The sequence below is a fragment of the Aphelocoma coerulescens genome, unplaced genomic scaffold (assembly GCF_041296385.1).
Source record: "Aphelocoma coerulescens isolate FSJ_1873_10779 unplaced genomic scaffold, UR_Acoe_1.0 HiC_scaffold_64, whole genome shotgun sequence".
Lineage (NCBI taxonomy): Eukaryota > Metazoa > Chordata > Aves > Passeriformes > Corvidae > Aphelocoma > Aphelocoma coerulescens.
In genome coordinates, this window is record NW_027183992.1 from 317,660 (window position 1) to 331,676 (window position 14,017).

Below are 14,017 nucleotides of genomic sequence, written 5' to 3' on the forward strand. Positions count from 1 at the left end.
GGCCGGGCCCCCCCGCGCTGTCCCGGCGGGGGCCGAGTGCGGGCGGGAGCCCCGCGGGGCCCGGCCCTGCCCGGGCACGGCTGATGCCGCCCGCCCGCGCTCCGCACTGGTCCGGACTGGTGCTCCCAGTGCCGTGCGGGGCGGGGCCGCTCTGGGGACCCCCCAGGGCACAGCGCGGCTGCTTTGGGGCTGTCGGCAGCGCCCGGCGCTGGGCATGGGGCGTGTGGGGGCAGCTGGGGCCGCACTGGTGGCACTGGTGGTGCTGGGAGCCCCCCCGGCCGCGGGGTGAGCGGTGAGAAGGGGCCGGGTCTGGGACCCCAAATTGAGCGAAATGGGGAATGGAACCCCCAAAGTGAGCAGGAGGGGCCTGGAACCCCCAAAACCAAGGCCGGGGGAGGGGAGGTGGGGATTGGGGATGGGGAAGATGCAGAAGGGGGGGGAGAGGGGGCTGGGACCCCCAAACAAAGTGGGAGGGGGATGGGACACCCCAATTGAGCTGGAATGGGGCTGTGGATTGGGGGAACGCTGAGAAAGGGGAGGAGAGGGGAGGGAAAGGGGGGGGTCGGGACAGAAGAAGAGTGGTTCCATGGGGGTCCAGCCCTGTCCCCCAGCACCTGAGCCCTGGAGCGATTCCCTGGGGCTCTGGGGAAGGGAGGGATCCGCACTGGGGGGTCCCCAACCCCCCTGTCCATCCCTGGGGCTGATCAGGGAGCTCCCCCCACACAGCAGCTGGTGCTGTGGCAGCCGTGGGGCAGAGGGGGTGGGAAAGGGGGGGCAGGGTGGGAGTGGAGGAGGAGTGGGAGGAAGAGGAGGGAGAGAGGAGGAGGAGGAGCTGGAGAACCACGAGGTTCCACTGCCCGCCCACTGTGTCCGCAGCACCCCCAGCCCTGGTAGCATCTTCCCCCCCATCCTGCAGGTGAGCGGGGAGGGGGAGCTCACCCCAAATCTATTGGGGGGTCACCAGGAGGGGTTTTATTGGAGGGGTGTTTGGAGCTTGCAGATTCTGGAATCGAGCCCAAGCTGTCCTTGCATGTTCCTGGGAGGGATTTTTTGGGCCAGAGGGGATATGTGGATCTTGCAGGACTCCAAAGCTGAGCCATAATTGCCCCTTGGGGGTCTTGGGGGTCCATGTGAGGATTGCCCAGTACTGGCAGGGTGGGACATTGGCTTTGGGGATCCCCAGGAGAGCTGGGGGCTGGAACACGGGACCCCTGGAGTGGGGAGAGCAGAGAGGGACAATACCAGAGCTGGGGGACCCCCAAGAGCCTGGAGGGGTGGGGGGGCCTGGAGATGAGGCGGGGCTGGGACCCCTCAGCCCTGAAAGGGGCGGTGAGGAGAGGGGGGAGCCCTAAGTGCCTGGAGTGGAGGGAGGCTGAAGAGGGGGACCCTGGGACCTCTGGGAGCCAAAGCAGAATCAGGAAAAAAGGGGCCTGTGGGACCCCCAAAACCCCCCAGCATCCCTAAGCAGGACCCCAGAGAGGGGGGATCCCCAGGACCCACGGGACCCCCAGCAGCCCTGACAAGGGGGACCCCCAGAACCCCAAAGTGAGGAGACTGGAAAGGGGGAACTCCTGGAGGCTTTTTTTGGACTCACTGTCAATTTTTTGTTGGTTTTTATGGACACCAGGTACCCGGTGACTTCTAGAGGTGGACTTGGGCAGTAGGAACCCCCAACTCAACACACTCAGCCCTTGTTTCTCCCAAAACCAGGATTTCCCATTCCCAGCCCTTGGCCAGATGGAGGAGGAGGCTGCGAGGAAGAGGAAGATGCCCCAGGACCCCCAGGCAGGTGAGGAGGAAGTCAGTGCCCCTTTCCCCCTCTCTCCTGCTCCATCTCCCAGCCCAGCATCGCCCCCGGCTGCAGGACAACCCCGCTGCCGATGCCGTCCTGCCGGGGATGGACTGGGGGGATCTCCTTGCCCTTCCCTGTGGCACAGAGGCAAATCCCATCCTCTCCTTGTCCTTCCTCCCCAGACAAGGAGCTGAGGACGGAGTCCAGGGAGGACAAATCCCCGCAGCAGAACCTGGTGGGAGAGGCCGTTTTGAGCAGCTCCACGGCGCAGGAATCCAATGGGGAGGAAAAGCCCCAGAGATACCCCACGAGGAGGGACTCCAAAACCAGCCCAGGGTGTTCTGAGGAGGGAAGACTCACCCTGTGCCGGGAAGGCGGCCGGAGCTTCCGCTGGATCTCCAACCTGGTGATCCAGCAGCAGCTTCACACCAGGGAGCGGCCCTACAGGTGCCTGGAATGTGGGAAGAGCTTCAGCCACACTTCCAACCTCTTCACCCACCACTGTGTGCACACGGGGGAGAGGCCCTACAAGTGCCTGGAATGTGGGAAGAGCTTTAGACGGAGCTCAACACTAGTCAAGCACCAGAGGATTCACACAGGGGAGAGGTCCTATGAGTGTCTTGAGTGTGGGAAGAGGTTTCAGACCAGCTCCAGTCTCCTCCTGCACCAGCGGATTCACACAGAGGAGAGGCCCTTCCGCTGCCCCAACTGTGGGAAGGGCTTCAGGCAAAACTCCCACCTCATCACCCACCAGCGCATCCACACCGGGGAGAGACCCTACGAGTGTCCTGAGTGTGGGAAGAGCTTCTACAGCAGCTCTCACTTGACCAGACACCAACGGAGGCACCGGTAAGGGAAGCCCTGAGAGTGCCCCAACTGCGGGAAGAGCTTTGTCCTCTGCTCAAACTGCATCCCCCATCAGAGGACCCACATTGGGAAGAGCCCTGGATACCCACATTCCTTGTGATCTGTGTTGGGAAGACCCCTGGCTGGTGCTCTCCACGTTCTCCTGGATCCCCGTAGACGCCTGGGTGAACGCAGGGGCTGGAACATCCATCAGGACTCTGATCAACATTGGAAATTCATTGGGAAGAGCTGATTTTTTAACTTTACACCCTAAAAATTTTCATCTGTTCTGTCCAATTGTTTCTTCTGGTGGCATCAAGCCACCCTGGATGATCTTGGAGGTTGTTTTCAATCTAAGTAATTTCGATGTTTATCCCATTGAAACAAACAAAACTGGGGTAAAAATAAAGAAATTAAACAAAGAGATCTAAAGCTGCACCATTTTCCCACCATTTGGGGATGAATTTGGGGTTCAGAGGAATATTTGGGAGGATCTGAGTGTTGTGGGGCTGCAAAGCCAGGCAGATTGGGACCACAATCTCGTAGTTGTGCTGGCAGAACGTGTCCACCTGAGCCCATCTGTTCTCCAGCAATTCCGGTTGTCTGTCCCAGTCCCTGCCCTGGGTCTGCCCATCTGGGGTGTCCCCCCCAAAGTACCCAAATCGCTGCTGAAGTGCCCGAGCGGCTCTGGCCTGTGGATGTTCCTGTCCACCACCCTGTCCTGGTCGGTGCCATGGGGGGTGGGAGGGGGTCTGGGAGCTCCTTGGGGGACTGGGAGGGGCTTTTGTGGCTCTTGGGGTCTTTTTTGGTGCTGTGATTAGGATTGGGGGGCTTTTGGGGCAGTCTGTGAGGGAGTTTTGGGGTGTTGGCAGGGCTCTGTGGCTTGCAGAGAATTTGGGTGGATGTTGGAGGAGGTGGGGAGGGGATTTGGTGGCTCTTGGGGCCATTTCTATTTCAGGGAGTGGTTGAGGGAGTCCTGGCTGGGAGCTGTGGGGTGGTTTGAGGGGTCTGGGAGCAGCTGTGGGGCTGGAGGGAGTTTTTGGGATATGTGACCCCCAGATCCCCAAAGCTGCCACCAGACCCCACCCCCAAGATGCTGCTGGGGGTTGGGGGCTCCATGTTTGGGTTCATCCTCCTGGATCTGTGGGAGAAGGTGAGGGGGGTCCCCAGGGGCTGTGTGTGTCCCCCCAGAGCGTGTGTGACCCCCCATTCTGGTGTCACCCCCTTTTTCCTGCCCACAGGGCTCCTGAGCCAGCCCCTGCTGCCCCGGGAGGGAATTTGGGGAGGGGGCAGAGGGGGTGCGCAGCCCCCGCCGGGGGATGACCCCGGCCCAGCGCCCTTCGTTCAGCACCGAGCTGGGCTTGGGGCCGCAGGAGGAAGAGGCCGATGGGAAGCAGATCCTGCAGGGAGGACAGGGCTTGGGCTCAGGGCAAGGTTCTGCCCTGCACACCTGGCTCAGGTGTGAGCCTGCCCCGGGAAGGGAGCGGGACATTCCCATCCCCACGGATCAGGGCTGGGAGCAGCGCTGGGAGCACGGACATGGAAATACGGGGAGCCACTGGGACCGCACTGGGGGGTGAATTATCCCCCCCAGCGCCTTTCCAGGCCGCCCTGTGACCTGAGAAATGCTCGCTGGGCCTCAGCCTTGGCCAAGAGCCCCCGGGCTCAGCTGCTCTGAGCTCAGGCGCTGCCGGCTCCCGCAGCCCGCCCAGGGCCGCCCTGCCCGTGCCGGGGCTGTGCTGGAATTCTCTGCTGCTGCTGGGCCACTCGGGGGGTCTGGCCCAGCAAGAAAGGTGACCTTGAGCCAGGAGCTTTCCTTGGCCGCAGCAAAGCCTCAGAATGGAAAGACCTTCCCAGCGCTGTGCCCTGGGCCGGGAGGGATTGTGCCACCAGAGCTGTCCCTCCATTTCTTCTGCCAGGCAGCTCTAGGACATGGAAAGTGGAGAAGCCAGAGCTGCCTCTCAGCTTTCCGCAGCCCTCCAGAGGAATCCTGTGTGGGAAGCAGCCTGGGAACAGGGTTTCTGTGCCAGGGCAGGGGAATTCAGAGCCCTTTCCTCCCCCATGGGCCGAGGCTCTGGCCCTTGCCCTTTGCAATGGCCCTGCAGCTGCCAGAGGGGCCTTTTTGGCTCAGCTGAGAGCAGTCCTGCTGCAAGGCTGTCCTCGAGCTGCTTGGGCTGCACATGTGCCCAGGGAATGCTCATTGCTTGCAGTCTCAGGTGCTGTGGGTGTGCAGGTGTAACTACTGCAGGAGGGAACAGCTCTGCTGGGGGCAGTTCTCTTTTTCTTGGTGGTTTTTATGTTGAATGAACGTTCCCTGCCAGCTCCGGGCAGAGCTGTGTAGCTGTATGTGGCACTTGTCTGTGGCACTGTGGCTCAGGAGGTGGCCAAGGGGAGCTTGGCCGAGGTGTGGGCAGAGGAATGGCCATCAGGCCAGGCTGGGGGGTCAGCGGCCGGTCAGTTGCGTTGCGTGGCCGCGGCTCTGGACGCTTGTGTGGGAGCGTGTGCAGGGCTGGAAGGCTGGGGCTGCCGCCGCTGTGTCGCAGAGCCGGGAAGGCCGGGGCTGGCCCGGCCCTGGCCCGGCCCCGCCAGCTCTGCCAGCTGCCGGCGGGGACACAAAGGGCAGCTCCGAGCTGCGGCCGCTGCGGTGCGGCCGCACAAACGCAGCGCCCGCAGAGCTCCAGGGCAAGGTGCTGGCCCTGGCTCGGGGCTGGGCCGGGGCCAGCGGCAGAAAATCAACTTGCAGCTCGGGCCCCGCAGCAGGGAGGAGCAGCAATTGCTGGGGGAGAGAGACTCTTGCCAAGGGCCTGCGGGGCCGGGCCGCAGGGAACGGCTTCCCGCTGCCCGAGGGCAGGCTGAGATGGGATGTGGGGCAGCAATGGTTCCCTGGCAGGGCGCTCAGGGCCTGGCACAGGCTGGCCCCAGAAGCTGCGGCTGCCCCCGCATCCCTGCAAGTGTCCCAGGCCGGCTCGGCCATTGGGGCTTCCTGCCCAGGAGGGCTGGGCTGGGCTGGGGCTGCTGAGGGCGGGATGGGCTCTGGCTGAGCCAGCTGAAGGCTGCGCATGATGAGGCCGGGGGGACCCCGTTGCTGAGTGGGTTCTGGGGTATCCCACATTCCTGAAGGGATTTTAGGGTACGTCCCATTCCTGAGGCATTTTTGGGGTGCCCCCAACGCTTAGGGAGGGGTTCTGAGAGGGGGGCTCTGGTGCTTGGAAGGGGGACCTATTGTCAGGGAGCCGGGGAGCCCATTTTGGGAAGGATGCTGCTGTTTCTGGCAATGTTGAGAGGTTCTGAATGGGCTGTGGGGCCCTGGCTCTCATTTTGGGACTTCAGGTGAGCCCATGGGCACAGCAAGGGCTGAGGAGAGGTTCCAAGCTCCCATTAGGGATGGAGGGATTGAGCGGGTGCCTCCAATAAACTCAATCCCAGCCCCAATGTGTCGATGGCAGCCCCAAATGGCTCGATCCGTCAGCCCCAAGGCCCGGCTGTGGGGAGTCAGGAACCACAGAAGGGGAATTGGTGTCCAGGAGGGATGGGATGGGATGGGATGGGATGGGATGGGATGGGATGGGATGGGATGGGATGGGATGGGATGGGATGGGATGGGATGGGATGGGGGTGGCATCATGGGGGTGGGATGAAGTTTGGGATTGATGGGGTGGTTTGAACACTTGGAGTGGGGCACTCCAGGGAGGAAAACCAGGAGCTGCTTTTGGAGAGGCTCCTGCTGCTTTTTGACAATTTTGGGGCCTCTAAGTGGCTTCTGGGAGGTTGCAGGGAATTTGGTGAAAGTGCCGTAAACCCGCCGCAGTTTGGGGGGCTGAGGTGAAATCCCCACATTTTGGGAGGGTGAGAGGACCCTAATTGGGAGGGGATCCTGCTGCTTTGCACCCCTTCAATGGGGTGAGAAGTGGCTTGTGAGGGACGGAAGGAAGGAAGGAAGGAAGGAATTCGGAAGGAAGGAAGGAATTCGGAAGGAATTCGGAAGGAATTCGGAAGGAAGGAAGGAATTCGGAAGGAAGGAAGGAATTCGGAAGGAAGGAAGGAAGGAAGGAAGGAAGGAAGGAAGGAAGGAAGGAAGGAAGGAAGGAAGGAAGGAAGGAAGGAAGGAAGGAAGGAAGGAAGGAAGGAAGGAAAACAATGTAAGTACTGAATGAAACAAAAAAAAGATAAATAACTGAGTTCTCTTTTAAAAAATTATCAATTCCCTCTGAATCCAAAGTTGCAGAAGACTTTTCTTTCCACATTTGGGTTTTGTTTTTATCTCTCATACTTTTTCTGGTTCTTTTCTTTTTTCTCTTGTTTTTAATAGATAAGACCTGCTAGGAAAGGAATGCAGAGCAAAATGAGACCCATTTCTGGCAGGCAATGAAAGTGTCGGCTCCTGGTGTGGTTCCTTTTGTGTGGATCCCTCATCTCTGCAGCACAGGGGGAATAGCAGTGCTGGGAGCCAGCAGCGGGCTCAGGAGCATCCCGCTCTGGCAGCTCTGAGCAGATGGCACATGTCCTGCTCTCCTGCTGCCCTCCAAAGCACAGAATCCATGGGCAAGTTTAGGCCCAGCTCTGGGCACAGCCAGCATGGCCTGGGCACGGGAACGGGGGGCAAAGCGGGCGGGATCCTTCTGCAGCTGCCTGGTGGTTTCTGGTTTCTGTGCCCAGAGTGCCAGGATGTTCTTAAGAGGTGCTTGTCCATGCAGCCCTTGGACAGGCCGTCCTTGGAAGAGCTCTTCAGTGCCCCTTGGCTGCAGGGTGTTCATGTGCCCTAGAGGATGGCAGGGACCCACGGGCACAGTGTGATCCAGGGGCCTGGCAGGTAACAGCCCCACACAGCTCTTGGCAATCAGTGGCAAAGCAAAGCAGACTATTTTGTCCTGCCTGTAGCTCTGAGCAGGGAGCATCAGAAGGGAACACGCAGCTCTTGGGCTGCAGCTGAGCTGGAGGCCTGCTCTGGCAAGCACTGGTGGCCACCATCCCCCCTGGTTTTGTTTGTCTGGTTCATTGATGGCTGGGGCCCTGGGCAGAACCCTGAGAGCCTGGTGTGGCCCCAGGGAAGGAGAAGGAGCCCCTGGAGAAGCTGTACCAGGTGGGGCTGCTGCTGCTGGAGCCACCAAGGACGAGCTCAAGGACAACAACCTCTTCCTGGAGCTGGCCAGTGGCAGCTGAAGATGATGGCCTTTGATTCTGGCACCTTCTCCAAAGACACGCTCCACGGCCAGTGTGCAGGTGAGTCCAGAGCCAGGGGGATGCTCCCAGAGCTGGGCATGGCATGGCCTGGCCGGGCACCAAAGGTTCCCCCTTTGCTGGGGCGGCTGCAGGGAATTCTTCAGTGGCTGCCAAGCTGCTTTTGGGCTCTGGGCAGCTGCTGAGGAGGTGGCTGTGCCATGGCTGGCTGCAGGCTGGGCACATGTCCTGCCCTCCTGCTCTGCTCCCAAAGGCAGCAATGCTGGGCAGCTTTGGGCCCTGCTCTGAGCACAGCCAGCACAGCCTGGGCACTGCGGGCGGCTAGGACAAGGCTGTGAAATCCAACATCTGGCCTTGTTTGGGGCTGTATGGTCAAAGTCAGCTCCCTTGGCTCCTCCTTGAGCCCTGGCCAGGCTTAGGAGGAAGCCAAGAGGAGGATGAAAGCAGATGTTCCTGCACTAGAAGTGCTGTCAGTTTGTTTCTCCAGCACTGTCAAAGCTGGGCCCTCTCCCAGCGGGGTTGGAGCCTCAGCTGTGGCTGGAGGCAGCTGCAGGAATTCCCAGTGTCCGGGAGTGGCTCTCCAGTCCTTGGCTGGGACAGCTTCCCCCAGCTGATGGGTGGCTCTGGGTGATGGTAAAGTCTGAGGGTCACTGGGGCTGGATCTTGGTTAATCACTGCAGGCAATCTTTGGCACTGATGATTGGGGGCATTGCTGAGTTGTTCCTGCTGTGATTCTTTGCTAATGATTATGTGCTTTGCTGAGCTTATGCTTTTGTAATTCTTTGCAGATTTGCATTTTATAAATTGCACAATCCCTTCAGTAGGGTCTGTGTCTTTGGTGCTGACCCTGCCCACCGGCAAAACAGGGCCCCATCCTGCCTGAGTGTTACCTGGGAAGACAAAAACCCTCACTCCAAATGTCCCCCCCTTCCTCCTTGTTCCCCCCACTTTATACACTGGCCATGATGTCCTGTGGTCTGGGATATCCCTGGGGTCAGTTGGGGTCACCTGTCCTGGCTGTGACCCCTGCCAAGCTCCCCCTCACCCCCAGCCCCTCCCCAGCGTGGCCGGACGAGGGGCTGGAAAGGCCTTGGCTCTGTGCAAGCTCAGCAAGAACAAAACCATCTCCGTGTGAGCAACGCTGTGCTCAGCACAGAGCCAAACACAGCCCCAGAGAAAGGCCTGGCAAGGAAATTCCCTCTGCCCCAGCCCACAGCAGCACCCCATGGCCATCCACCATCACCACGGCTCCACGGGTTCCTTTCCATAGCCCCGGCCCTGGCCACAGGACCTTGGGCTGGTGGCCACGGCAGCCGACTGTGGCCCAGGGCTCAGTGCCCGTGTCCATGGCAGCAGTGGCCGGCCACGGGCCCTGAGTGCAGGTGACCGTGCCAATCCCCATGGCAGCGGGGCCAAGCGTTGGTGTCCGTGGCACCAAAGGGAGGAACGGGTCCCTGTGGCCGCTGCCGTGGCACCTGAGGGCATCAGCGAGTGTCAGTGCAATTGTAGCTGGCACCAGCCCCGGCACCGCTCTGTCCTGAGGGCTGCCATGGCAGCCGAGGGCAGCCACAGGTCTGCGGGCAAGTGGCCACGGACCCTGAGTGCAGCAATGGGTCCTGGGGGATTTCCAAGGGAACTGGAACTGCTGAGGGTTGCCATGGCATCCAACCCCCTGGGATGTCACACAGCCACCCTGGGATGTCACAACGCATTCTGTGATGTCACAACTCATTCTGTGATGTCACATAGCCACCCTGTGATGTCATAGACATTCTGTGATGTCATGCCACCCATCTGTGATGTCACAGTCCTCTCTGTGATATCACTGTGATAGCTCTGTGATGTCACAGCAGACTCTATGATGTCATACAGCTCCCCTGTGATGTCACACAACCACTCTGTGATGCCACACAAGCACCCTGTGATGTCACAGACCTATCTGTGATGTCACAACTCTGCACTGTGATGTCACACCAGCACCCTGTGATGTCACAGCCATCTCTGTGATGTCATAGTCTGCCCTGTGATGCAAGAGCCCAACCTGTGATGTCACAGCCAACTCTATGATGTCACAGCACCACTCTCTGATGTCACAGAGCTGCTCCATGTCGCCCTAGACTCTATGATGTCATACAGCCACCCTGTGATGTCACACAACCACTCTGTGATGCCACACAAGCACCCTGTGATGACACAGACCTATCTGTGATGTCACAACTCTGCACTGTGATGTCACACCAGCACCCTGTGATGTCACAGCCATCTCTGTGATGTCATAGTCTGCCCTGTGATGTCAGAGCCCAACCTGTGATGTCACAGCCAACTCTATGATGTCACAGCACCACTCTCTGATGTCACAGAGCTGCTCCATGATGTCGCCCTAGACTCTATGATGTCATACAGCCACCCTGTGATGTCACACAGCCCCTTTCTGACATCACAGCTGCTCTGTGGCTCTGTGACACAGGCACACAGGTGTTACCAAAACTTCAGGGAAACAAAACCTCCTCAGCACCAGCGCAGCACGAAGCAGCAGCATTCTTTATTGGGCCGGATGCACGAGGGGAGAGCCCCTCCCAAAGTCATGTGTGCCGAGTTCAGGAATGTTCCTGTTTGCAGACTGTGTTTCACAGACTCATTCCCAGATTGTCCCACAATGAACACACACACGATAATCATTGCCCCAAAATCATTGCATATTTCCCCCACCCCTTTGCACATCCGTTCTTCTGCCCTGGGGCTCTCTTTGGGGGTCCCTGGTGGTCGGTGACCCCAAAGCCAGCCCTGACTGCCCGGTGAACTGGTGAAAGTTGGCACACCTGGGCTGGTTGCTGCCTACAGAATCAGCCTTGTGCGGTTCCATGGCCAGTGGCTTTTGGAGAAGAAGCATTGTATGAACCCACCAGGTGCAAACGGCTTTTCATCTGGCAAATTTCCGCCCCTTGGAGGGTTGGGAAGCTTCTCTTCCCTTCAAGCCTTCGGAAGCCTCACTCTGCTCCTTTACTCACATCCCACGAGTTCCTCAGCTGCTTTCACAACCATGTTCTTTACACAGCTCAAAGCAAGTGTCACAAGCACAAGTATTGCTGGGATCCCAGTTAGACTTTGCAAAAGTCAGGCCAACCATCAGTCAGAGAAAATCCAAGTCCTTTAAATATTTTATCCAGTTACTGTCTAATCCTCCCCTTAATTCCCTGCTGGATGCAGCAACTGATTTTATCCTCTCTACCCGATCATCCAATCCAGCATCACATTTGGAATGTGCACACAACAAGTGTTGCTGTTTCAGTTCAAGAATCCACATACTCCCTGTCCATGTAACAGCAATAGGGCTAAAGCCAATCTGCTCTGTGAGGTCATTTTAGCTGTGGCTGGCAATTGTTCCTTTATTTCAGCAAACCCCAAAGGAGCTGCATTCACTCAAGTTTCCATCTGCAGAGCCCAATGGTGTGTGGCTGCTCTGTTCCTAAAGGCAGATCTTTGCGGAGCAGAGATGAATTCTAAAATCCATCCCGCTGTAGTTCCCGCACTGGGATGTTTCCAAGTTCCATCCCCTTTAACCTTTCCCCACAGTTGGGTTCCCGGTGGTGACTCCTTGCACGAGGGACGGAACGTTAATACCCCCAGTGTCCATGGTGCTCCTGATTCTCCCAGGGCCAAACGTGTGCTCCAAATTCCATCACTTCCCACCCTTCTTGGGGCTCCTAAGGATCTGACCGCATCCTGCTGACACTCTGTGCCTCTCCAAGGCTCGCTGTTTGTTGGCTGAGCCCAGTGTCACTGAGAAAGGCAGAATCATTTCTACAAACACAGCCCAGCCTCAGAGCCTGGGCCACAGCCAGGAGCTGCTGCACCTCAGGATTCCAAACAGCTCAAGTGTCTGTCCCAGGGCAATCCCACTTTTCCTTTGTCCTGGGATCCTTTGGCCTTGACCCTATTAAATCAGGATATTTTATACCCACCTGTAAGGGGTCCCGTGGAAGGCCTGGGCTCCCTTCCCAGCCCAGACACCCCTGAACTGCCTGGAAACATTCCCATTGTCCTGTGTGAGGGCGATTCCATACTGCTGGAATTTGACAGCCCCAGGGGCTATCAGTGCAATCTGTCAGATGATCAATATTTCCTGAGGTAATTTCCAGATCCAGTTTGGAAATGTTACAATTCTCAGCAGTATCGTTCTTATGTGTCCATGGTAAGGAATATTCTCCTTCCATCCCTGTCCAGGTGCCCTGGGTGCTATTTCCTTCCCACACGTGTTCCCAGATTTTTGTCAAATTGCTGACTGAAGCTCCCCACGGAACTGGATTTTCTGCACAGGTTGGTGTTGGCAAACAAGCTGTTACAGGGGTCACATTCTGTCATCTGCCAACATCTTGCACAGACTTTGAAAACCACATTTTCCTTCCCAGAAGTTACCAATATAGCTTCTGTTATTATTATAGATATGCAATTATTGATCATCCTAATCTAGATCAAATAAATAGTATCCCTTTAGAAAATCCTATTCAATACCTAAAACAATAGGATTTATGTAAAACCCCAAACTCCATGGTGTCAGTCAGTCTTGTTTCTGCTGTGTTTAATGTGTGCTCGCTGGTTTTACCCGCATGTGATGAACCCTGAGTTTGATTCCTTCTACCTTGAGTGCAGGGTAGGTTACCAGGAGGACTTGAGATGGTCCCTTCCACTTTGGCTGGATTGTTCCAAAATTCCAGGTTCTGATGCACACCGCATCTCCTGGTTGGAAAGGATGAACAGGCGAGTCCAGCCCCAATGATCTGTTGAGAACCATGCACCTTTTAAGGCTTACAAGAGTTAGTCCCAGTGCTATTAAATATTCATTTCAGCAAAACTTCTGAGACTTCCCTTGTCTTGTTGGTGCCACATGGGAAAGCTTCTGGCCATCCAGAAGAAGTATCCACCAATACCAAAATGTGCCAGTCCCCCTTCTGCCTGGGCACTTCTGCAAAATCAGTTGGCCAAAATCACCTGGTGATTCCCATGTAACGAGCCCTGGAGGCAGCCTTCTTCCTTCAAAACCAATCCCATCTTTCTCAACAACTGATCTATTATTTTTTCCCATTTTTGTGCTTACTAGATTCCTTTGTAAACTGGCCACCATATTCTCCATTTCCTAATGTGTTTCCTGGTGTTTTAGTTCCATTATACATTAATTGTGGAGCTCCAATTACCTGCCCACATGGGGTTACCAATCACCTGCTGGGATTTTCCGTAGCTGCTGCTGCTGGGGCTGACTGCCTGTCCTGATCACTGGAACTGGCTTTTGTTGCAGAACATTCAAGTTTTTGCTAGGTATTAGTGCAAGGAGAGCTTTTTCAGCACCCTCTTGAGCTGTTTGGTCAGCCAATGGATTCCCTGGATTAACTGGGGAGTCTCCAAACCCATGGGCTTTACAAGGGTATCAGGGCCACTTCTTTTGGCTTTGGCACACTCTGCAGTAGGTGACTGATTTCTTTTTGTACTCACTGGAGACCTCTGTGCCCTTTCCTCTGTGGCTCCCTGGGCGTCTATTATTCCAAACCCATAGTTCAAATCAGTCCATATGTTCACCCTTTTTCCTTCAGTGATTTCTAGGAAAGGTCATTCATTCTGCTTTTTGTGCTGATGTGTTCAAAGCTAAAGCCTGGGCTTCTATGACCTGGGTTGAGGTTCCCACTGCACACCCAGCTGCCCGTTTTCCATCCGTAAAACGCTGCTCCCACCAGGGTGCAGGTCCAGTGCTGGCTCCTGGATGGGATTGCTCTCGAGGTCCCAGAGTCTGCCAGAACACACTTGTTCCATGGATCCCAGGCAGTCATGGCACAAAGACTCCAACCCTTCTCTTAGAAGGGACTCGAACACTTCCCTGTTCCAACCTTGGGTACCTTGAACCAAACCCTGCAAAGCTTTTGCTGCACCTTACAGGCAGGTCAACAGTTTACAGCGGGAAAGGAAAAGGTGCCTTTATCTTACCAGGGGTCTTTCTCTGATTTCCTTTGGAGCAGGGATCAAAGGTTCTCCCCAGAATCCTTCAGGGCTGCCTGCAGGTCCTGCCATCCCTCAGATCTGTTGAAATTCAAGAGGATGAGGCCACAGGGTGTCCCAATGGTCCCTTGGTTCCATGGGCCCCACAGTGTAACCATGGTGTCCTTGGTTCTGCAGTGTCACAATGGACCCTTCATTCCATGAGGCCCCACAGTG

General features: G+C 57.0%; 1 protein-coding gene across 1 annotated transcript in view; it reads left to right on the forward strand.

Moving 5' to 3' along the window:
• LOC138102228 (zinc finger protein 729-like) overlaps window positions 1–14,017 on the forward strand; it is a 427,468-nt gene that overhangs the window by 159,447 nt on the left and 254,004 nt on the right. Inside the window, exons 5-6 of the mRNA XM_068999958.1 lie at window positions 2,177–2,398; window positions 2,567–2,641. Of these exons, the coding sequence (XP_068856059.1) occupies window positions 2,177–2,398; window positions 2,567–2,641 (297 nt within the window). The remainder of the gene's footprint in view (window positions 1–2,176; window positions 2,399–2,566; window positions 2,642–14,017) is intronic.